A 23,527-nucleotide genomic window follows, 5' to 3' on the forward strand; every position below is an offset into this window, starting at 1 on the left:
ATACAGTGTACAAAAAACCATTGCACAGCAGCTAGCAACTAGACAGCAAATAGATAGGGTCCATAGATCACAAAGGTTTCTAAGTTGGGGGGGGAACGCGGCCTCCTTTCCAAGGACTAAGCGCAGTGTTGAGTCGCATTAGGCTAATAAAGCTGCTGTATTTGGAGAGTTTCTGTGAATTCTGTTGGGAAACTCAATGCTAGGATTAATGGACAATGTGATAAAAATTATGAGGTCGCCAATTTTATTCGAGGGATAAGCACGTTATTGTCCTGTAACTTTCGTTAATACCAAGCGTCGCCGTTCCAAACTTATAAATGAGATAAGATTCTCGAACCTCGCGGTCGTGGTGGGTTTTGAAAGCGGCTTCTAATATTGTTGCTTTAAGATGTTAAAATGCATGACCGGGTCAGTTCAAATGTCTTCACAGGGGCATGATGAAGGTTGGAGAGAGCGGTCACAGAATAAATGCTTTATTAACAGGTTTTGTGGACAACGCCTTCTTAGTTGGACCGATGGTGACCTGTCAAAATAACATCGCATTTCCTTACGGGTGATTTGTCCGATCGAAAAGCCCTGATGAGATTTCTGCACAAACGGCGCGTGCGTGAAAACCGTGCTTTAATTGCGTCGAAACGGTTACTTCAAAAAGTCGAAAAAGCAACGGTTATAGACAATACAATACGCGCATACATCGTGGAGGAGTAGTACAAGTGTAGAGCTTTATCTCGTAAACCACATATCAATATACAGTTAGATTGTTCGGAGATGCGTTCACTTTGAGGAAGAAAAATCGTCGCACAGGTTCGACCTTCGTTCTTATTTATATTTTCCACAGTTTTGTGATTGATTGGGGACACTTTTAGCTAATGCTCGACGCACATTTTGTTTTCCCTATTTTCTCAACCTGTTTTAGTAAGGAATGATAACTTTTTACGTCGTTGCCGTAGTCGAGCAGTTTACACAGCCCCCATATCGTTTTCATAAAAACGTTTCGTCGGTGAAAGTTACGTCTGGCTTGTTTTTCACCTTTTACCTGCCAAAAAAAGCCAGGCCAGATTTCTTGCTGATACAATTCTTAGTTAGGACTTGCTGAGATATCCAAAGAAGTATTGTGAAGTTCCAAAGTGCGTAAGGAGGAGAACAAGTTTGCTGATCTGCCAGAGAACAGCAAAGAAATCGGAGCTAAAAAACAACTCATATTTATAAGCTTAGTCACGTGTATACTCTTCTCACTTCGTGTTCTCTGCCCACAAAAGGTTAGTGGGTGTAGAAAACTAGAAAGCAGTGGCTTCCACTCTTCAGGAAGAGAAAAATGCCATGTTGGATGGAGTTGAACGTGGAGCCTGCATTGCGACACAGTGACTATCAAGCACCTGTGTGGTTTCGTCGATGCGCGGAGGAGATCCGACGGCGCCTTCTCGAGCTGCGACGGGCGACTGGCCGGCGGCTGATATTTTCATAACTTGCATTACAAGGGGCATTTTATCTTTTCTCTTGGCGACAAAGAGCTGCAGGGTCCACAAGAGAGGCCTTCCAAGCAAGCGAGGTCGGAGAACTTCGTTAAGCATTTTCAGAAATTGGAAATAGGGACGCGGAAATTCTTGAGTGGCTCTTTTTCCATCCTGTGCAAAGGACGTCGTCGTGCACGGAAGCCCAGCATTTGTTCGGTGACATTTAATGCATACCTAAAGAGGAAAGGGCCCAACGGGATTTTGCTGGCGACTTCGAAAGGTTAAGCACCACATAAGCCTAACCGACACCAATTACGTGCCTCCGTGAGCGGGTGCAGCCTTTTGCTTTCTTCGACGGAGATACGCTCTTAGCAAACAATAATAAGCGTCTGCAGAGCAGTACACTGGTTCCTACATAGGGATCACCTGCTTGGTGACGCTTCAGGGGTGTAAGCGTGCACAGATTCGTCACATCTGTAGTCATCACTACAGGTTTGATCAGACTCACTTGTACGGAGTGGACTATAAAACGCGTCTATTTTCTGCTTTCTATAGAGGAGATCTATGTGGATTCCTACCAAGAAAAATATTGCGCAAATACACCGGATTACACATGTTTTTGCAATTGTATAAGTATCCTATTTGAAACATTGATGTTGACAAACAAATGAGTGTTTCTGGATTTAATTGCAACTATATATTTCCTCCTAGTTCACTTTGGACAAAAACACCACATCCGGCAATAATTACGATGGTAAAAGCGCGGAAACGAATTCGTGAGGCGCGCACCGCGTTCGTTTACCCTTTACTAGGAGCTCAACAATACTGTGGACCGTGCTAACAGGCGCCTTGCTTCTCTTCTAGGCTAACAAGCGTCACAATATTCTAGCAGCATGTTCCTCATATTTGTTTCTACGGGTGTAAAAATATCGATTGGCTTACTTCACAGCAGGTTTTGCAACACAAACCAGAATTCCGTCGATGGCGAGACCTAGTGTAAACGTAAAACTGCCCTTCTGCCAACAACGCGTCATACGGCGCCCACTGTCGTTAAATCTAATAAATAAAATGAAGAGCTTGGGTTCTGTTTCTGCTAAATTTAGCAGAACACACTTCGCTTTGGCGCGCTTTTTGAAGGCAGTGTTTTTTCTTCGGTATACGGTGTTATTGATCTGCTGATTTAAGCGTTAAGGTTATGCTGGAGGAACGCCATCCTGCTTTTTGTAGGTCCCTGGGCTCAACAGTTAAAGATACAAACACGAAGGAAGCCGAAACTGCAGTCATTTCCCTCGCCCTACTCTATGAACAGAGGCAAAGAAAGCTGTCATGTCATTACAGACTCCATACTGGCACCTTGGAATTACATACACAACACAATACGCCGAAGATTCGGCCAAATGCTGAATGATTCCCCCCAAATACTCCAAACAAACCGTCGAATGACAAGAACCCAAGTACATGAGTGTCTCGATGGAAAAGAAGCCGCCCAAAGGACGACCCATAAGGTTACAAACCTGACGTAAACCACGTCGCAAAGCCTCCGCCTTCCCCAACTCCTTTGGATGATGCCTAGGATTCCAACATGGACACTGAGAACCCTATGGAACCCCACAGAAATCCTTGATGGCCCAAGAGTTACACATGTTACGAAGAATACCAAAGAACACCTTACTGACCCTAAAAGCGTATTTCCTAATGGACGCACAGAAATATTCACCCCTATGACCAAGTTGCGGAGCTAACCCAACGTTATGTAGGCAAGAGGTGAGTACCTTTTATATGGTCCTCCACCCCCCCGGTCTTAAGAATACATGCTGTTTCAGAGGCAGCACTGGCGATCTGTTAACTATGTAATTTTGAATGACGGGGCACCGCAGGAGGCCAGAAAGAAGGGAGCCCTGGTTTGAAAGCCCCAATATCTTCGCAGAAGAGAAGGGAAACATCAGTAACACATTTTACACTCGTTACAAAAGCCAATGCAGTACCGATAAAGAAGTCACCGTAGTCGTCATCAGCAGCGGCGACGTCAACACGAATGGCACCCATAGTGTTACGTCACCTCAGCAGGGAAATCCAAGCAGTGTAGGAGCGTGGTGGTTCTCTGGTGTAGTTTTTCTTATGTCGCATATTTTGACTGCTTGTAGGCGTGTGGGTGTGTATGTGGGATATTACGACGAAAGAAACCCACGGGAAACCGCGCAGTGAGGATGCTCAGCTGTTCACTGGAGCCATTGTTAGGCGAGAATGCCAGCCACGATAAGGGATAAATGATAACCAGCGTTATTAGGTATTACTAGTGATTAAGAGTATAGATGAGCTGCATAAAATTGGGGTGAATAGCATTATTTTAGTAACATTAGGACTAGTTATTATAAATCAGGGATGGTTAAATATTGTGGCTGCTGTGTCGACTAGTGGAAGTGCATATTAAGGGCACCCGTCACAAGGGTACGTGACGCGTTCTACTCCAATGCACGTAATAGACTCACGTCTCCCCAGAAATGCTTTTCTTCGACGAACTTGGGAGATTCATTCTTGTTAAGACTCTCACATTCTTCGTTCAAATATAAGATGAGAAGGTGCTGCTTTAGCAGTTCGCTTGGGATCATGACACTGGTGACGGCTACAGCGCGCTGAAGGATAATAGGGCTCTCGACAATAGCGCCGGGGCCAGTCCCATCTTCCCCACAAATGGAAATGATTTCCGTAGCGTTGGCTACACTGGCTGAGGTTGAGCAGTTTCGCGTGGACCTTCAATGGCTGTGCTGCGCAAGCGCGAGGAGCATTGGATTTGATTGGCTTGGCTTTTCTTGGCTTGAATTGAATTAGCTTGGCTTGGATTGGATTAGCTTGGCTTGGTTTGGCTTGGATTAGATTTGATTTGGATTGGATTGGAATAAATTGGATTGTATTGTATTAGATTTAAAATCCAATACAATTGGAGTACGGGTGTGTAGAGAATTGGGACTGCACATTCGCCGGCCTGCGCATTCCAGAGGAGTGACGTCATAGCCGCAGCGGACGCACTGGCGCCGGCGTGTGCCCAGCCGTGCGCCTCCGTTGCGCAGTAGCCAAGTCTGACGCTGTGCCGGAACCGCTTGATAGCCGTTTCGCGTGGCTCCTAGAGAGCCGTGCTGCGCATGCGCGAGGAGCAGTGACTGGACTGGACTGGATTGGATTGGAAATCGTTTTAGCAGCAGTAAGCATGGTCATCGGCTAATCCTAGACAACCAGGAAACCAAAGAATAAGCAGCTGAACCTTAGCTCCTGCTACGTATATCCTGGCTTAGCCGAGCTGAGCCGTTGCTAATTTTTTCTCGTGAACAGGAACGGAGACTCACATACTCCTCAGAAATTTATGCTATCTTCGTAAGCGACCAGGTTTCACTTTCATGGTGAAATCGGCAGAGAACCCTGTAAATTTTGCCCCCCAAACCAATATTTGTACAGGCAATTCTAAAAATTACATGGCTAGGATCATGTCAAGAGAGTTGTTGTGGGCATGACAGACGAATCCGAGGCCTCGGCGTCGCAATGGTGACACGCCATGTTCACATTTCCATTTGCACAACAAGATAATCTACTTCTCTACATTTGTGTGCACCATCTCGCTTTATCGTACCCTGTTTCAGCTTCGACTTGAAAGATTATCGCATCCCAACAGAGTCGGGTCTCGTGTCCATCAGTGCTGTAACGTAATGATTGCTGATGGATAGCGGCAGAGCTGCTTGCCATGTTGGTGCAATACGTATCTTGCTGCAGAGCTGATAGAGTTAAACAACTTTTGTATGCATTCAGCCGTCTACTATGAGTAGTTCTTGTTTACAGTCGGGTGCTCTTCTCTGTTGTAACGGTCGTCACTCTTGATCATGCATGGTATGTTACTCGTATGTTGTCATTTGCGTGTTCCGCCTGCGCGTATGGATTACTCTGAAAGGACAAGCTATGGTCGCGTCATGGGACCTCGTCTTTGGTGTGTCGTTGCGTGGCTGGAGGGTTAATTTTTCGACACGTAAAATGTTAACGCTAGAAGGTGCTTCATTTACTTGACTTAACGCGGCTGCGAATGCTGCTCCGCAACGTCGGTAGTATAGGGAGACGGCAAATGGTGGTACCCTGGCGTGCCTAGGGTTTTTTGGATAGGGTTGACGGTGTTCTTGTGAGACACTTCTCTGTAAACTGCATGCAATAGTCCAGAGTGCTGTTGCGCGCCACCTAGTGCTTTGGTTCTTAAGCCGGCGACAGCAACACCACCTAATAAGTGAGCATTCATGCTTCTTAAATTGTGTGAGCTCTGGAGCACCCAGGACAAGCACTTGTAGGCCCTCTCTTTACGTTTACAGAAAGTACTAACACTACCCATTGTCAAGGTTGCAATTTTCAGTAACCTGCTGAAGACGCTACCTTGTTCTTCACCGATAGAACAGTGGATTCTATAAGAACGTCATCGAGGACACCAATCCAGTGGATGAGTTGTGAATTCGACAGCCATAATGTCCAAGTAATGGCCACTGAGTTCTACTTAGTTTTAGCGATGCGACAAGCGTTTTCTAGTAAATTCGCAGTACGTTTTTGCAGTTTTGTGCTTATATAGAAGTGGGCTACGTTATTGTTACTGCAGAACCACGTTGGCTGTAGACCGCAATAATTTAGACGGGACTACTCAGCCTTCAAGTGCATTTCACCTCACGCAGTGAGTGTTGTAACATGTGCAGCAAAGTACGGTCGCCACAAGTATTTTTCTGCGACTACGATTTCCCTGTCGGGTACCGCTTGGGTATGTATAGTCTTGGCGTTTTAACAGCCAAATTTAGATGGATGATGGCGCACTCGGGGTGACTGCAGAGACCAATCCTTTTAATCGCGAAAGTATGCTGAGAACCCATCCTAAGTTGTTTATTGCGATGTCTAAGCAAGTTCGCCAAGCCGTTGTGACACCGCTCCTAAGCGAAGCGACTTCAAGTCAAAGGTCGCGGCGTATCGGATACATGAGCGCATTGTCCTTGGATTTCGCGTGTTAGCTGTGCTTTTGAAGTTTCCTGCAACAGTATACTTGGAGACGTGTCAATTATGGCACAATTCGTTGCCCCCCCCCCCCCTTTTCGCTTGTTTTGCTGTGTTCAACTCATTTATCTCATCTGCGGTGTGCCCGCGTAACGGGCCGCGTTTTGGTTCGCAAGGTGCGGGGGCCGATAATGTGGAATGTTTTCAAATCGGGAATGGTGCTACGTGTCCTGCGTACACTGTGGCGTCGCTCGCCCACTCATAACTCTGACCTGGGGCGGTATTCTCGAGTTTTGTCCCTTTCAAAAGTGTCCCTTTTGGCGAGCCCTGATTGGCTAAAAGCCAACAACCGGAAGTGACGTACCGCAAGCGCGGCAAACCTACTGTCAATTGTCCTCCATACGCCCAACGCCCACCTCTCAACCGGAAGTTACGTCACGATGAAAGGGACACAAAATGGATGTTTTCAAAAGGGACAGTTACGAGAATATCGCCCCTGCGCAATGGAAAGCTCCCGCAGTGGAGCCTGCCTCTGCCAAAGCTCATGCCAAGGCGTTATTCAGCAGCTCATGGGCCTTCGTGTTATGTGTGAGTGGTACATATTACCGAAAGCACGTGTGAGTTTGTGCTACGCCTTGTAAGTAATGACGTGTTAAGCAATGCGAGAATTTAGGTTTCTTATGTTGACGTCTTTATTCGAACGGGGGGAACGACAGTGTGATTCGGACGATAGCTGTGAACCTCACTGGGAAATTCTGTTCAGTGGTTATGTGAAAACTGCAGATGTGGATCCGTCTATTTGAGCACTTAGAGCCTCCACTCTACGCGCTAAGATGATTCCTTGGTTTGTTCAAGGGATTAACGTTAATCGCCCGGCGTATCTAATTTCTTGTTCCACTGCGCGCGACACGGGGCAATTTCAACGAGAGCGATTACATAGCTGCAATCAGCAACCGACTCAAATGGCAATTGCTGATAAAGCGGAAGAGGTATACTAGGCTGACCGAGTTTGACAACAGGCGCTGAGCGCTGCAGCTTTTCATGGGCGTGGAAACATAAAGCAGTGCTCAAGGAGAAACATATAATTACTGAATCCGTGCTGTGCAATTTATTCCAGCCCTCTGTGCTCACATTACAGTGCGCTCAACTCTATTTTTGCGTAGGCTGGGAAAGAAGGTTTAAACACAAGCCAGTTAAAATGCTCAGTCGTGTTCTATTACACAACGTTAGAGCCTTTAAGCGTTTATATGTCCCTTTATGCCCGAGAGTGAGTCAATAAACTTTATGTAACAGCAATGGCTGCCTAAACTCTCGTGGTGGAAGATTTCATTTGTTGAGAATACCTTGGTGCTTGCTGGCGAGATGGGCTCTCTCCGCCATCATGCGGCCGGCGTCTAGGGCCGCGTTGGACAGCAGTCGCCCACTGTTTTGGTGCCAAATTTTGGATTAAGGGGAAAGAGGTTCTGTGTGTGCCCCCAACTGTTGTGTGGAGTAAGCCTGATTTGGGCAGCGTTCAAATGCAGCGGTGGTTTATTTGGCAACAACGTCATGGAAAAGCCTGTTTAAGGGTATGTGTTGGTATGCCGATTTCGGAGGCTTGTAGCCTCGTGCGGGGAGAGATCTGGATGTGGGGATAAGAGTGTTTGGTGGGATAATCGGTAGTGGAGGAAAATTTCTGGATATGTGAGTACAGCATTGGGTGTGCGTGCGGAAAGAGACGTGGACGAGGGCGGGTGTTAATTATCCTACACGTGCACTCGGGATGTGGCAAGGGCCGCTTCTTTGCCCAGCAGGCCCATGGTAGCGAGGTCGACAATGTCGGCGAGGGGTGTTTGGGTAGTCGCCGGAGAATTTGTAGTTCCTGTGTGAGACACTCCCATTGGGGTTGTGAGTGCATGCCAGGCACGAGGCCACCATACGTCTTGCCGGAACGGGTGCCTGATTTTGTCTGTGCGGGTGGCTCGATCTCTTGCAAGACGAGCGAGGTGGATGATGATGTTGGAACTCAGGCTATAATGGTGGTGGGCTTTGCAGTGGTCATGGCGATGCGGCTTCAATTTACATACGGCAGACAGGTTGAATGTTCGTGATGATTGAGATCTTCCGTATATGGGAGACGAGGACGAGGGCTACGGCGGCTTCCGCTGTCTCTGAGTTTGTAGTAAAGGTGATGGCGGCAGTGACTTTCCTGTCCTCGTTGCCAGTCACGATGACAATGTTTGTCTTGTGTTGGCTGTAAGGGGAGCCGTCAGTGTTTATCGTAATGTTCTAGAGGCTGCATGTTGCTTGAAGATATCGCGTGCGGGCTCTTCGGCGGGTGTCTACAGGTTTTTGTGGCTTTGCACTCCGTAAACTGTTTCATTTTTGCGCTGACTGTTTCTGTTATTGCGGTATCTTTACAACACTGTCCAGCGCTATATGCAGGACATTGGTCTGATTAGTTCGGCAAGGAGACATAATTTCATACCGCAAAATATGCCATTCAATTAATGCTCAAACGCGCAGCGACCAATTGACGGGAGTCTTACGCTAAACCACACCTAAACGCACTGACAGGTGTCTGATTTTTCGTGTTTGGTAGGATCTTCTTACAACCGACCGCAGGCAAATCGTGTTGAAACGTGGGACTAAATTGTAACTCCAGAACTATATGTGCTAAGCTTATCAACATTTGCGCGCAAGTAAATTAAAGTTGTAAAACTACATAAAAAACATTCCGAACGCATGTTGTACTCCCACTACCCACTAGGCAATTTATTTAGAGACCAAAAAGGTAAACGTATAATTAAAAAAATTGCAGAAGAAAGTTATAAAATGTACTCTAAATGTTCTTGTAATTTTTAAGCACCTTCCCTTCAGACTTCTTATGAGCCAATAGCACCGGACAAATTTAGCAATGGACGACGCTGATTTGTTGACCAAAAGATGGAGCGTTCTTGGGAGATATGCTGGAATCATGGATAGCCAGCACACAGCTCTCCAACGGAAGATTACAAGTTTTCAAAAAGCGGAGTTCGCCTAAAGTATAGCATAGTGTAAGTTGATTGATTGAGAGGTTCAACGCGCCGACGCAACGCAGGCGATGAGGCGCGCCGTAGTGGAGGGCTCCGGATTAATTTTGACCACCTGGGGATCTTTATCGTGCGCCGAAATCTCGTACACACGGGCGTTTTTGCTTTTCGCCTCCATCAGAAAAGCGGCAGCCGCGGCCGGGAATCGAACCCGCGACCTCGTGCTCAGCAGCTCAACGCCTTAGCCTATGAGCCACCGCGGCGGGTAGCATAGTGTAAGTAATACAGATAGAAATTCAAATATTGCAATTCAGTCCTCAAATGTGCTTCAAAAGACATCGGCTCTATTTACTGCGCCACAATCGCGAACAGACATGATTAAGTAGTAATAAGTTTTGTTCGATAGTCATTAAAATTTGTGGTAACCCAGCAGACAAGAACTGACAGGGCACTTCACCGACCTCTTCCTAACTAAGTACAGCACGTTCCATGCAACACACAACTTTTGAGCGGCAAGAAAATTGAAGCTTGCGAGGTGGAAAAAAATACGAAAATTTGTAGAAAAAGGGAAGAGATAAAGAGAAAACTTTATTGTTTTTAATAAGCTGATCCTAACTACAGCAGTATAGTCAAAACTCGAAAAAAGTTTGTTGATAATATTAGGGACCCAAGAAAAACTAAATTGTGTTGTCCCTTGTGTTGTCCCACTCGCTTGTCCCTGTGTCCTAGCGCTTCAAGATTCCGTCATGTCATACCAACAGGCCCAAAGCAGCACCCTCGTAAATTAAACAAGTTCTTTCAGGAAGCCAACCGACGCATTCGCACGTGTCTTTCCCCGCTGTTCTGATCACGTGTTTTCGCTAAGCGTGTAGCCAAATCTTTCTTTGATTGACTGGCGTCGCCGCCGCGTTCGCTTAACCGCTTCGGACAGTCGGTGTACCAAACGACGAAAGCCTGGAGCGCGCACCCGAAGAGTAGTATTGCTGCCGTAGCTCCGTGCAGCCTAAAAGTGAGCTTGGGGACATCATAGCTTGAGCAGGCTCCACGCTTTCCGACGAAGCGTTCATCCCAGATGAGACAGCTGGAGTCGGTCAAGCTGCTGTAGATAATCGGGTATGGCAGGAAACCTGTATTGACAACAAAAATAAATACCCGTAATAAATGAACCGTTCGTATGCATATACTTTGATCACGCGAGGCATTTCGGCAATTCAGGGAGTTTTGGATTCGGAAACGAAATTATTATGGTGTGGCAAATGTTTCTTTTATGGTTGCGGATTTAGAGCTCGCCGGTCGTTGGAACTTCGTTCTTTTCGATACAGGGCCGAAACGGCTTGTAACAGACTGCGGCAAAATGCTTTCCATGTCTGTAATTCCATGTCTTTATTCGAGTGTTTTTATAATGATGAGTACTGGAACCGGATTGAAAATTGCGAGGGCGAAATAACCAGGCTTGCCTTTCAATATTTATATGCAGTTTTTTCTAAGCCATACCTGGGGTATTACCGAGAACATTTAGTGACGCTCCGTTTAAAGCGACTCTGCAACACTTCTGATAAAGGATTTAACTCTTTCCTTTGCGGCTGGAAGCACTGCTAAAGCTGTAGTTTTTGGCAGCACGGCACGGCACGGCTTGATTTGCTCATTGCAGCAGATACGCCTTCCGTTTCTGCTTCGCTTTTGCGGCTTTTTTTTTTAAGTGGCTATCGAGTGCCCTCATTTCCTGCTACTGAAATAAAGCCTTCCACTAGCTGCTACACCTCAGTAGTGACCTAATTCTAGTGGTCGAAAAACGCCAAGACTAGCAGAGAGAGAAACATCTTCCGAGCGTGTGACTAAATTTTCCGATAGACATGTAGCAGTGCTTTTTGGCTAAGGTACTTTGCGACCCCCTAACCTGAGCACTGGATGTGTTGGCTGACTACGTTCTGCAAGCATTTATTTGTTCAAAAAAGGTTGAGAAAAGGGTTTCAGGTTTCCTTTACGATGAAACTTCAATGACATGATACTATGCCTCACGGGTGACGCGAAGACAACAAACGTTTAGCTTCGATCAGCTGGGAATACGCGGTAAATATAATGACCACCATCATAGTCCTCTCATCATTATCGTCATCATCATCACCAGCCTATCTACGCCCACTCCAGAGCAAAGGCCTCTCCCAATATTCTCCAATTACCTCGGTCCTGTGCCAACTGTGACCAATTTATCCGCGCAAACTTCTTGATCTCATCTGCCCATCTAAGTTTCTGCCGCCCCTGCAACGCTTGCATTCTCTAGGGATCCACTGTGTTGCCCTTAATGACCAGCGGTTATCTTGCCTTCGCATTACATGCCCTGCCCACGTCCATTTCTTCTTCTTAATTTCTACTAATATGTCTTTAACACCAGTTTGCTCCCTGACCCACTCCCCTTTCTTCTTGTCCCTTAATGTTACACCTATCATTTTCCGCTCCATTGCCCACTGAGTCGTTCTCAATTTAAGTTGAACCAGCTTAGTGAGCCTCCAAGTTTCTGCCCCGTAGGTGAGTACCGGTAAGATGCAGCTGTCATACACTTTCTTCTTCAGGGACAGTGGTATGCTGCTATTCATTATCTGAGAATGTCTGCCATATGCACCCCACCCAATTCTGATCCTTCTAATTATCTCTGCCTCATGGTTGGGATCTGGTGTCACAACTTGGCCTAAGTATATATATTCGCCTACCACTTCCACTGCCTCGCCACCTATCTCAAACTGCTCTGCTGTCCCGAGGTTATTGATCATTACTTTAGTTTTCTGAATATTAATTTTCAGGCCCACGGTTCTACTCTGTTCGCCCAGTGCGGAAAGCATGCTTTGCAATTCGTCCCCCGAGTTACTTAGCAAGGCAACGTCATCAGCAAATCTGAGGTTACTGAGGTATTCTCCATTAGCCCTTACTCCCACCTGCTCCCAATCCAACGTTCTGAATACTTCTTGTAAGCATGCTGTGAATAACATTGGAGAGATTGTGTCTCCTTGTCTGACACCCTTCCTTATAGGTATTTTACTGCTCTCCCTGTGGAGGATGATGGTAGCTGTAGACCCATTATAGATATCCTCTAGTATTCTTACATAATGCGCATCTACCCCCTGGTTCCGTAATGCCTGAATGACTGCTAGGGTTTCGACCGAGTCAAATGCTTTCTCATAATCCATGAAGGCTATATATAGGGGTTCAGTATACTCAGCGCACTTCTCTATCACCTGATTGATCGTGTGAATATGGTCCATTGTTGAATAACCTTTACGGAACCCTGCTTGTTCTTTAGGTTGACTGAAATCTAAGATTGCAGAGATTCGGTTAGCGATTACCTTGGTAAATAACTTGTAGACGACTAACAGTAAGTTGATCGGCCTGTAATTTTTCAAGTCCTTCATGTCGCCTTTCTTATGGATTAGGATGATGTTCGCGTTCTTCCAAGATTCCCGTACCATTGCTGTCATTAGGCATTGGGTATACAGGTTTGCCAGTTTTTCAAGTACAATTTCGCCGCCGTTCTTCAAGAGGTCTGCTGTTATCTGATCCTCACCAGGTGCTTTGCCCCCTTTCATTTCTTTCAAAGCCTTCCTTACTTCTTCGGTCGTTACTGGTGGGATGGCTATCTCCTCTGAACTACTCTCTCGTTCGGCATTATCCTGTATGTCCCGGGTACTGTACAGATCCCTATAAAGCTCCTCGGCCACTGTGACTATTTTATCTTTATTTGTGATGACATTGCCTTGCTTATCCTTAAGTGCATACATCTGATTTTCCCCCACGCCAAGACGTCTCTTTACTGCTTTCAGGCTACCTGCGTTCTTTACAGCGTATTCGATCCTCTCCATATTATACTTCCGTATGTCAGCTGTCTTACAGTATTGATACACTTAGAAAGCTCCGCTAGTTCTATTCTGTCAGCAGGGGTGGAGATTGTCATGGTTTGCCGTTTCCTAATTAGATCTTTCGTCTCCTGTGAAGGTTTACCACTATCCTGTCTAGCCATCGTGTCCTCGACTTCTACTGCACACTCCATGATAATGCGTGTAAGGTAGTCGCTGGCTTCCTGTGTCGTAAGTTCGGCTTCCTCGTTAAGGGCGGAATATCGGTTCTGCAGCGCGATCTTGAATTCTTCTACTTTACGTCTTACTGTTAGCTCATTTATCTCTTCTTTCGTACTAGCTTGTTGCGGTCCCTCCTCAAATCTAGCCTAATTCGAGATCTTACCTAACGGTGGTCACTACACCTTACCCTTCCGAGCCCTTCCACATCCTGCACGACGCCAGGGTAATCGCATAATATGAGGTTTATTTCATTTTTGTGCTCCCCATTCGGGCTCCTCCAGGTCCACTTCCGACTCTCCCGTTTACAGAAGAAGGTATTCATTATGCGTAGGTTATTCCGTTCTGCAGACTCAACTAGTAGGTCCCCCCTGCTATTTCTACAGCCCAGTCCATAGTTCCCAACTGCCTTGCCTCCAGCCTGATTCTTGCCTACTTGAGCATTGAAGCCCCCCATAACTACGGTATACTCCGTTTTTACTTTAGCCATTGCCGATTCCACATCTTCATAGAGGCGTTCCACTACTTGGTCGTCGTGGCTGGATGTGGGCGCGTAGCCCTGCACCACCTTGAGATTGTACCTCTTATTGAGCCTAATTACAAGACCTGCTGCCCTTTCGTTAATGCTATTGTATTCGTCTATGTTGCAGTTATGCTTTTATTGACTAGAAGTCCCACTCACAGTTCTCTTCTGGCCTCTAGACTACGGTAACATAGGACGTGTCCATTTTTGAGCACCGTAAGGGCTTCGCCTGCCCTCCTAACCTCACTAAGCCCTATTACATCCCATTTAATGTCCTCTAATTCCTCGAACAACACCTCGAGGCTTGCTTCGCTAGATAAGGTTCGCACGTTAAACGTTGCCAGGTTCAGGTTCCATTGGCGGCCTGTCCGGATCCAGGGATTCTTAGCACCCTCTGCTGCGTCACAGGTCTGACCGCAGCCGTGGTCAGTTGCATCGCAGCCGCTGGGGACTGAGGGCCGAGGGTTAATTGGCGTATTCATGGGTGGTTGTGGCTGTTACTACACCAGGCTGGCCAATCCTGCTCTGGTGAGGGAGTGCATTACCGGCAATGGTCGCCGGGGTCAGGCCGCACCCCAAGCCCCTTTGTGCAATTCCATCAATATGCGGATTTTTTTTTAATCCGGTGGGAATTGTCCGGCACCGGGATTCAAACCACGGTCCTTCAGCATGCGAGGCGGGTGTTCTACCTCTACGCCATCGCTGCAGTATAGTCCTCTTAAGTTTGAGCTAAAGCGGTGCCTGGGCTGACCCGAACACGGATGTTTCGACCTTTCGATACAATTTTTGCGGGCTGTAATCATCGCGGCGAATTATTTGCACTGAAAATGTTTGTAAAATAAAACATTTATAACTACTTACCAAACAAGTTCATCATGGCTTGCCACATGGACATTCCCACCCCTCGGTCTTCTGCATTCATTGACCTAAAGCAAAAAATAGTCCTGTTTAATTGGCATTCTACGTGACCACAGACGGAATTTACCGAGCATCAGGCAGAGAAATGCGGTGAATATTAAGGGCATAATTTATCAATTCCATACAAGTCGATGCTGTAATTAAGAAATTGCTCAGTAACATTACAAGGTATTATCGTTTAACACAGGCCCGCTACCCGTCGACGCACACATACCTCTGTAAGTGATATTCTTTCAGCTATTGCTCTTTAGTGTTCTACTCACCCAAGTGTATTGAATATCGGGAACGCGTGGACTTAGCGCTCATGTTATGGCAGTGTCCACAGGCGGTCGCGAAGAGACGCAAAAGAAGTGCGAGACCGTGTTGTTTAGCTCGCAACCGGAAGATCAACCCTGGTCCGTCCAGCTGGCTGAGGAAGCCAGAGCCAAGGCGTCAGGGCCGACGACTAAGCACAAAAGTTGGGAAACTCAAATATGTTTATTCTCTTCCCCTCTTCTCTCTCTATCTCTAAAAATTGTTAACAAACTTGCGCGGAATTGTCAAGGCATGTAGAGAAGACATGAGTGATGGTTTTCAGCAATTGAAGTAGGCTTTCCTAAAAGCACTTTTTTACGACATGCCTGGCAGTTAATGACCAAATAAATGCAGCAATTACACAACAGCCCCAAAGGAGAAAAAGAGAAACTAAGGTACAGGTGGCTTCAACAGATATAACTGTCGGGAAGAAGGACACCATAACCGGGTATTTTTTTGGTGGTTGTGGATCTCATACGTGCGGTAGTACTGTCTTTTAAATAGACGAAAGTTTTTACTGATCATAAAAAAATTCAAATGCTTTACACCGACATTTTGTAAGAGTTTAATATAAATATTTGCAAAACGTCTGCCTTAAAACTGGAGTTAATTGTCTTGTTGCTTATCCCAGATGCGGTTGTGAAACTACCCGCCAAATAAGTCCTCTTTATCAGAACTATTTCTCACTAAGGTGAACGCAGTAACAGCTATTTGAAGTAAAAACCACAGTGCGCTATAAATAAAAGAAAGGAAATTTTGCATACACCATTTGATTTTCCATACAAAATGCGTTCTTGCACTAACACCCCGTAACTATATAGAAATAGAAATTATAGCAGTTTATTTCTGACCTTGAGTTTAGCTTGGTCGTGTGGAACTTCTCTATACAAAACCTCAATGAATGCATGCGTCTTGATCAAAATTTTATTTCCTGGAAAGTTCGGTACGTTAGAATAAAATTCAAGCAGCTCCACTTGACGTTAAAGCTGTTCGAAGGGCAGAGCAGTTATTCGCGAATGTTTCATGTTTTCCTTGTGGTATTTTTGTGAATACCTTGTTTTATGTTGTTTTTGCTATATTTGTACACTTAGTTAGGACAGTGCACATGAAATAAACCATGCGGCCTCGTTGCCTTTCGGGAGCAAGCGCCCGCTTTCGCTCGATCCGAGCCAGCAGTTGGTCGTCGACGGCCTTAACGACTGGCTGTTCGTAGGTTCAATTGTTAGGTCTTTCCTACCAACACCACCTCTGTACATTGCATGATACAGGTGCTGTTGCTCCTACTGTGCGCCAAGAGGGGCTGTATCTGACAAACACTGATACCGAAAGAGATCAACAGAGGACGCTCTGCCACTGAAAATACCTGTAATGAAGCACTGGATTGTATGTTTATTAATTTGCGGTTGTAATGTGCCGATTCATGATGTTTACCTCGTTTTATGTCGTACTGTACTTATTTGCGGCCTAGCATGGCAACGGCACAGCATAATGATCACCCTCAAAACCAGTTCCGGCGGGGCGCAATGGGATAGGCAGTTTCATACCCAGGTTCGAACCCGCCTAGGGAAAGTGGTTTTCTTTTCGAAAACTTTGTCTGGGTGCGTGAAGCAATTCCCCAGAGTAGCTACCGCGCAAGCCGAGAAGTTCCCCGAACTTAAAACATCTTACCCGGCCACCGCAACAGCAGAGCCAATTGCTGAGGTTGCATAGAAGAATTGAGAAGCGAATACTATCCCGCAGAAGACCATCAAGTTGTCTAGATATCCAGTGGAGACCGGAAGGCGGTTTGTGGTGTCCTGCACGAGGTCTTCTTGCAAGACACCTTCCTGCATGAACATGTGATGATTGTTTTACACTGTGTGAAGTGGGCCTAAAATATCATTGAGCAGAATGTACAGCTTATCAGCTTATATGAAATAAAAAAGGAAATGAAGAAGGGCTTTTCGATTGTATGCGTTACCAATACTCCAAACATTACAGATAGGTTGGATTTGCAGCCGTGCATTGTTTGAAAGAAGTTGAAAAGAATGCAGGGGAAAGCCTTTTATCAAGTACAAAGGCTTCAAAAAGTAACGCACATGAAGTCCCTCATTTATATCCTTATCTAGTGTCTAAATCTATGAAAAAAATAGTTATTGAAACTACGAGGTCCCATATATTCTTTTGGCAGCAAAAAGTATTAGTGCTTCAAATCCCATTAAATGCGTTCAAATCGGTGCACGGCAATACTTGGCCTTATGCGAAAGATTCTCTTATGCTGAGTGTTGGGCTACGTTTTCTGCAGGCGCTTTAGTGTGAAGAAGTAAATGACTCACGCTTTTTTGAAGGGAATCACCAGTACCTGGGGCGCTGCAAAAAATAGTAAAGTGTACAATTTGACAATCAAGGCAAAGCTTGTTGAGTTCTCTGAAATCTCAGATGTTCAAGCGTACAGATGCCTCTTTTTCTGCAGTTTATACTGCAGCTTACTTTGCCACAGTCGATTTGAGTACACATTGATGGTAGATTTCTCGCTAAAATTTCTGATATATTATTTTGTAGTATTTACCTTTTGAACAAGCGAACTTTTGGTAATTTAAACTTCAGTACTTTTTTCCGCATAAGAAGGGGGACGTCGTTCCCTCCTAGCTTGGTCTCAGAAGTGTGAAAGTATGCCTGAGCAGGGAAGGAGTGACTGTGTCCTTCACATCAATAGAAGGGCTGAAAGGCTTGACGAACAGATTATAAAGAACTAAAATTTAAAGGAGACAGCAACAAAGTAGCGAGGAATTCAGCTAGCGCAATTCAAACTCGTAGACATAGAAGCAAGCATGGAAGACGAATGGATCGTCTAAGCGATAGTTGGACGAAACGTTTGACACTCTGGAAATGAAGACATCGAACTCGTTAAGATATGGAACAAAAAAGCCGGAAAGCAGGGATCATCAAAACTCAAAAAAAGATACACCAGAAAATGTACTACAGATAACTTCTCAACATCGCAAGGATACGTGTCTGGTTTTAGATAGCAGTTTGTAACATGGCAGGTAAAGTGTGAGAGGTTCGGACACGCTTAGAGCCAACATTTTTAGATTAACTCAATTTGAAAGAGCGTGCACTCGCCACGGCGGCGGCGCGGCCCCATCCTGTCGCCCGCGCAGCGGCGGCGCTGCGGTCGCGTTGAGATCGCTCCTCCCGAAGTCGTCTATTGAACGGCGCAAGCGAATTAGCTTTGCTTCAGTGTAAAGCCCTTAAAGTAGATTGAAAAGAGGTAGTTGGATAATACCTAGCGCAGTAAAAACAAAAGCCATCACAGTACTCCCGAAAAATTGGGAGTTATTGTTTTCACGTAGCAGGGCTCGTCAGTACTCGGTTAATCGGACAGATTTTGAGACAAGGTGCCTGCTCAGCTTAAACCTATGTTTAAGCCAGGTCACAAATTAAACCTTAAAATGTATTTACAAAACGCCTCACTAGTACATAAAAACTGCTACGTGTATTATGAAGGAATGCCGTTGGGCTTTTGGATTTGTGCCCCCCCCCCCCCTCTAAATGCGATTTTGCGCCTGAACGGCGCATTGTTTTCAGGTGAATAACACTACTTCTTGAGTAAGTTTAGCAGCGCATTTACTCGAAGAATGCCTCACGTACTCAGTTTGCTTGGCTATGAAATAAAAATGATCTGATATTAGCTTCCAAAGAGGCACGTAATGGTGGATAAGGAATAAACAAGCGGCCAACTAAACAAGTCATTTGGCACTGTTTTCTGTGGATTGCGAAAACAAATTAGCCGACTTTGTACAGGAATAATTGTTATTACGTTGGCCTCAAAACCAATAGGCTACATTTCTAGCACCATCCTGAAGAGCTAGTGAATAATCCGAGTTGTCCGACAGCAGCGTGGTGTCCTCAGCGTACTGATACATTATCGTAGTTTTAGCAACAATAAAGATCATAAACAAACAAATTAAAAAGAAGAGGTGAAAAAAATATATCCTTGCGGGGCACCACTCTTAAGACTGATAGAACTACTCAGCACTGATCCAAGTGATACTATATACTTGAGAACGATCCCGAAGGTAATTTTGAAACGGAGACAAATGGTACGCGGATGCGTACTTAACGGTATAATTTTTCGCAGACCGCATCTTGGTTCACTGTACTCCTGACGGCGGTCCCCCAGGAAAGACACATACCGTTAGAGCTAGCCGCTTTCTGCTGATCATCAATGAGATTGGCATTCCCGCAAGGCATTTTGTGCGCACCCAAAACAAAAATACACGGTACTCCAGCCTTTGTTCTTACCAAACCCGAAGTCCTTTACGTGTAAATTGAGCAACATCAGTGAAAGAATTTTTTTCTTGATGGGTACGTGGAGTATGCTGCGCTAGAGGCTATGTCCCGAGCTCATTTCGCGAGTATCCGTGTGTATTCCATATTTGCGCGGTCAACATCGAAATAATACGCCGTTTGAAACGTGAAAAAACGCGCGTACACACCCCCACGTTCGGATTTCAGCGCCTCGCGCTTCAAACGCGTAAGCAAACTCGACGGTTTTTCTTCGCAGACATGAAAAATATAACTTGTAAAATTCGCACACCATCCTTGCGAAAACTGAACACACTGGGACATCTATAGCCAACGAAATACAAACTTTGGTTGGTTGCGCTAAATTTTTCTATTGCGGAAGTTTGATATGCATCATAAGCATCGCAAGGGAAAAATAAATGTGCAGATACACTCCTGAGTGCCATTTATTATTTTAACAGCCGAGCTTTTTAGGCTTTTAGTTCCGCCGTCCAGCGTAATAAGAAAAAAATCTGGGGAAGCTTTCAATAAGTTGCGCAAGTCTTGAAACGTAGCAAAGCTGCACGATTTCTTTCTACGTGAGCACTAAGGACACATCACCACGCAATTGTAGAAGTTTGAAATTGTTTATTGACGGTTATAGTCATCGACATATGCATCAAGCGACGCGCTTACGAGCGCTCGGCATTTTCTCGCTCCTCGGGGTTTTGGTTCGCGCAAGACTCAAAACTCGAAAGCTAGAATGAAAAAAAAAATCAAATCAAAACGAAAATACGAAAGTAACACAGCCATTTTTCGCGTCACGTCTTTCTTCAAATAAATAACAACGCATGCCTGTTTTGTCAAAAGAAGTTTGTTAATGCCACGTTCTCATGTATCTGTCCATTTAGTTTAAAATGCCACACGGAGGCAGGTAAGGATTACATCGTATGTCATGGGTTCGAACACTGAAATAATGCTTTGTATCTAAGTTTTCGCGCGAGCCAGACTGCCGATTGGCTTGAACCGAGTTTTACCCCTACTGTTAAAACGAATATAGGATACAACGAACGAATCTACTGCCCCGATACTACTTTTAGAACGCGGTTCGACTGCACTGCTACCGTTATGGCGTGCTCGTACCAAGTGATGAGGTGCTACGATTCTAAAAAAGTTCTCAAAACCCATCGACGCGTAATCATGTCTAACAGTTCTACAAATGAATTTTTGCAAGGCAGGCTTCGGCGATCAACAACGAAGAAACGCACAGCGAGCAAAGCACCGTCTTTGGCTCTCGCCAAAGTCGAGACTCACTGAGGGGGAAAGATTTTGCCGGCCGGCTGCTGCGGCTGCAGCATCCGGCGTCGGCGGCTGCTTGCTCCGCCGATCTCAACGCGGCGCCAGCACCGCTGCGGCAGGGAGACGAGTTGGGCCCGCCTCCGCCGGCGGAGTTTGCAAACTGACCTAATCTAAAAACGTTGCTTAGAGCCACTGCACTACCGCAAAGAAAGAGGTGGGCTGTGGGCGGTGAATAAAAAGCCACTACAGTAAGAACAGCAATGCAGCTGATGAGTGCTGTGCCTTCGCCCTTCAGCTGCCGGACGTCACCGAGAAGGATGCCTACCACTCCATGACGTCTTTCTACCTCACGGAGTACCTCCAGAGCAAGATAGACAATCTTCAGTGCATTTATTTCAAATGAAGCACTGTCAGCGGGGAACAGACTAAAACCAGCCATGGAGACTACCCCAGATCCCCACATTCACCTGTGTACAAGCCTACCTACAGGATTCGCAACGTGTGTTTCAGCTCTTGGAATTGTTTCTGTTTTGTTACAATGCGACCCATCCGAACTTGATTTCCTCAGGTAGTTTTGTTGTAAAAGTATAACTGTGGGAGACTTGTGTTCTGTTTAAATACACATTTTTTCAAGCACCAATTTTTAACACCCCTGCTGTTGAAGCTGGTGTTGGGCCGGCGAATGTGAACCAGAATACCTTTCAGAGCGATTACGCCATCGCGTGCGTTGGCACCCCTCGATCTTCGAGAACATTCTGCTCAGGGGTCGCAGCAGGATATTTCGGTTGCTCTTCTTCCCGCCAGTTCACATGAGTTCGTGCCTAAAGTGAGAAGTACCGAAAAGCTGGCACTTCACACGCCGAGTTCGCGAAGCCGGTTTCCGCCGGTTCTAGCGGTTGCTGGCGCGGTCCCCTTCAGGAGAGATGCGAAAGCCTTCGGACATAACGTTGCGGACCTGTCAGTCATGGAGCGGTTTCAGCTGCAGGTTCAAAAATCAATGTAAGGTGGAACAGACGGGGTTTCGATGTAGGGAGAGACGGGGTGACAGAAGAGCGCCACTTCCGAAAAAGACCAAGTGTGCTGCGGAAGGCGCCGCACCGCTACTCGAGAACAGCAACGCCGATTGTACAATCCTCAATATCACCCTAGGGAAGCGGCGGCGAAACGTAAGCGAGTTGCAGGAGACCCGGAGTTACCAGCTCGCGAAAATTACACCGACTTTATTAACCGAGTGTTCATAGCTGTTTGGGGGCTAACGACGGCACAACACAGAAAACTTGACCGGGTCTCGAAGTATAAACACGCAAAACACTCGGCTGAGTCTCCAGCATAACCACGCATAAACTTAGTCGAACCAAGATTAAGGTAATTGTAGCCGCCCGCCCAGCTGTTTGCCCTGTTGTCGTGCCAACAATACGAAGCTGCCCCAATTTTTTCTGTGCTTCGTCCTAATATTTGAAGCACGCAAAAAAAAAGTTATAAAGTCTTAGGTCCTTCAGGTAACCTAGGCATACAGATAGACCATGTAATCTTTAGTGGGAAGTGGTTTTCTTAAGAATGTTATGTAACCAAAATTGGAAATTACGATATTGGTTCCTTATTAGGCAAACAAGCAAGGCGGTTTGCTTTCTCTGCACAAAAAAAGGAATAACGCACTATAATATGTCGGAGTTTTGTCACGTCAGCGCTGACGCAGAAATTTCAGTATGGTTTAAAAATATCATGCATTCGCCCCCGTCAGGCTCCTTGTGAAAATATTTCAAATTGGTATTATATTTCAAATTAGCATAATATTTCAAATTATTTCAAATTGGCTATATATTGCGTTGCCTAATATCAGTGCATTTGTTGTTTGGGACATAAATATAGATCTCCTATATTAGGAAGCTGTAGCTAGAGACTTCAATATTATACTAATTAGTCATGGCTTCCAAATAGTAGTGGTGCTCTTATTCGATAAACTGCTACCACTGAATCCCTTATAGATGTCTGTTTTTCCAATACCCCTCATCAAAACTTTGCATCTTGTAACTCAACATATACCAATTTTTGATCAATTAGCAGCTCGATCTGAGTAAGCAACTTTGGCTCATTGAAGGGGTGAAGACGGCTGGCCGCTCCAACGGAGTCCTGGACTAGAGATCCCATCCATTAACCACCTCGGCTTTACAGATAAATGGAGTTTTGCTTCCTCTCCTCATCTTCGCGGTGAAGTGAGTAGTTTTAATAAACAGGCTATTACATTCCGAAAAATCTACAAGGGCTCATCTCACTTGCACAATCTGGCTATGAACGCTGACTGGAGTACTTTAGTTGCACAGAAGAATAGCGGGAGGTTGTTGTCACCATTTAATAGTGCTTCCTTTCCCATCCTCCTAGCTGTCGGGAACGGAGACTTGAAAGACAACATCACATTCATGCAATTTTTTTAAGCTTTTCAAAATACGTTTACCAATATCTGCATAGACGCCTATCCAATTCTCCACTCTGGAAACAGTAATAAACAAGTAATGCCATCCGAGTAGTTTTTTCAGCCCCAAACAAGCTTCCCTGCTTTGCAGAAAAGTCAAGTGATGATCGCAAATACGGACGTTGTGACCTAAGGCATAAACGCCTCAACACAGATTCCAGGCAATGTGTTGTGTACAACGTTCCGCTGTCCTGCGGCAGTCGTACGTAGGGGAGACGGGGGGG

General features: G+C 45.6%; 1 protein-coding gene across 2 annotated transcripts in view; it reads right to left on the bottom strand.

Moving 5' to 3' along the window:
- Positions 1-9,999: 9,999 nt before the first annotated feature.
- The window catches only part of LOC144179362 (solute carrier organic anion transporter family member 74D-like), a 39,810-nt gene continuing 26,282 nt past the window's right edge, over positions 10,000-23,527 (bottom strand). For both annotated transcript variants that reach the window (XM_077707690.1, XM_077707689.1), the window contains exons 7-10: positions 17,584-17,617; positions 16,937-17,094; positions 14,918-14,982; positions 10,000-10,596 (exon numbers count right to left, since the gene is read on the bottom strand). In XM_077707690.1, coding sequence (XP_077563816.1) covers positions 10,268-10,596; positions 14,918-14,982; positions 16,937-17,094; positions 17,584-17,617 — 586 coding nt within the window. In that variant the 3' untranslated portion in view covers positions 10,000-10,267. The remainder of the gene's footprint in view (positions 10,597-14,917; positions 14,983-16,936; positions 17,095-17,583; positions 17,618-23,527) is intronic.

Source organism: Haemaphysalis longicornis, unplaced genomic scaffold, assembly GCF_048455015.1.
Source record: "Haemaphysalis longicornis isolate Haplotype H1 unplaced genomic scaffold, Haemaphysalis longicornis Haplotype H1 scaffold_4, whole genome shotgun sequence".
In the NCBI taxonomy this organism is placed as follows: domain Eukaryota; kingdom Metazoa; phylum Arthropoda; class Arachnida; order Ixodida; family Ixodidae; genus Haemaphysalis; species Haemaphysalis longicornis.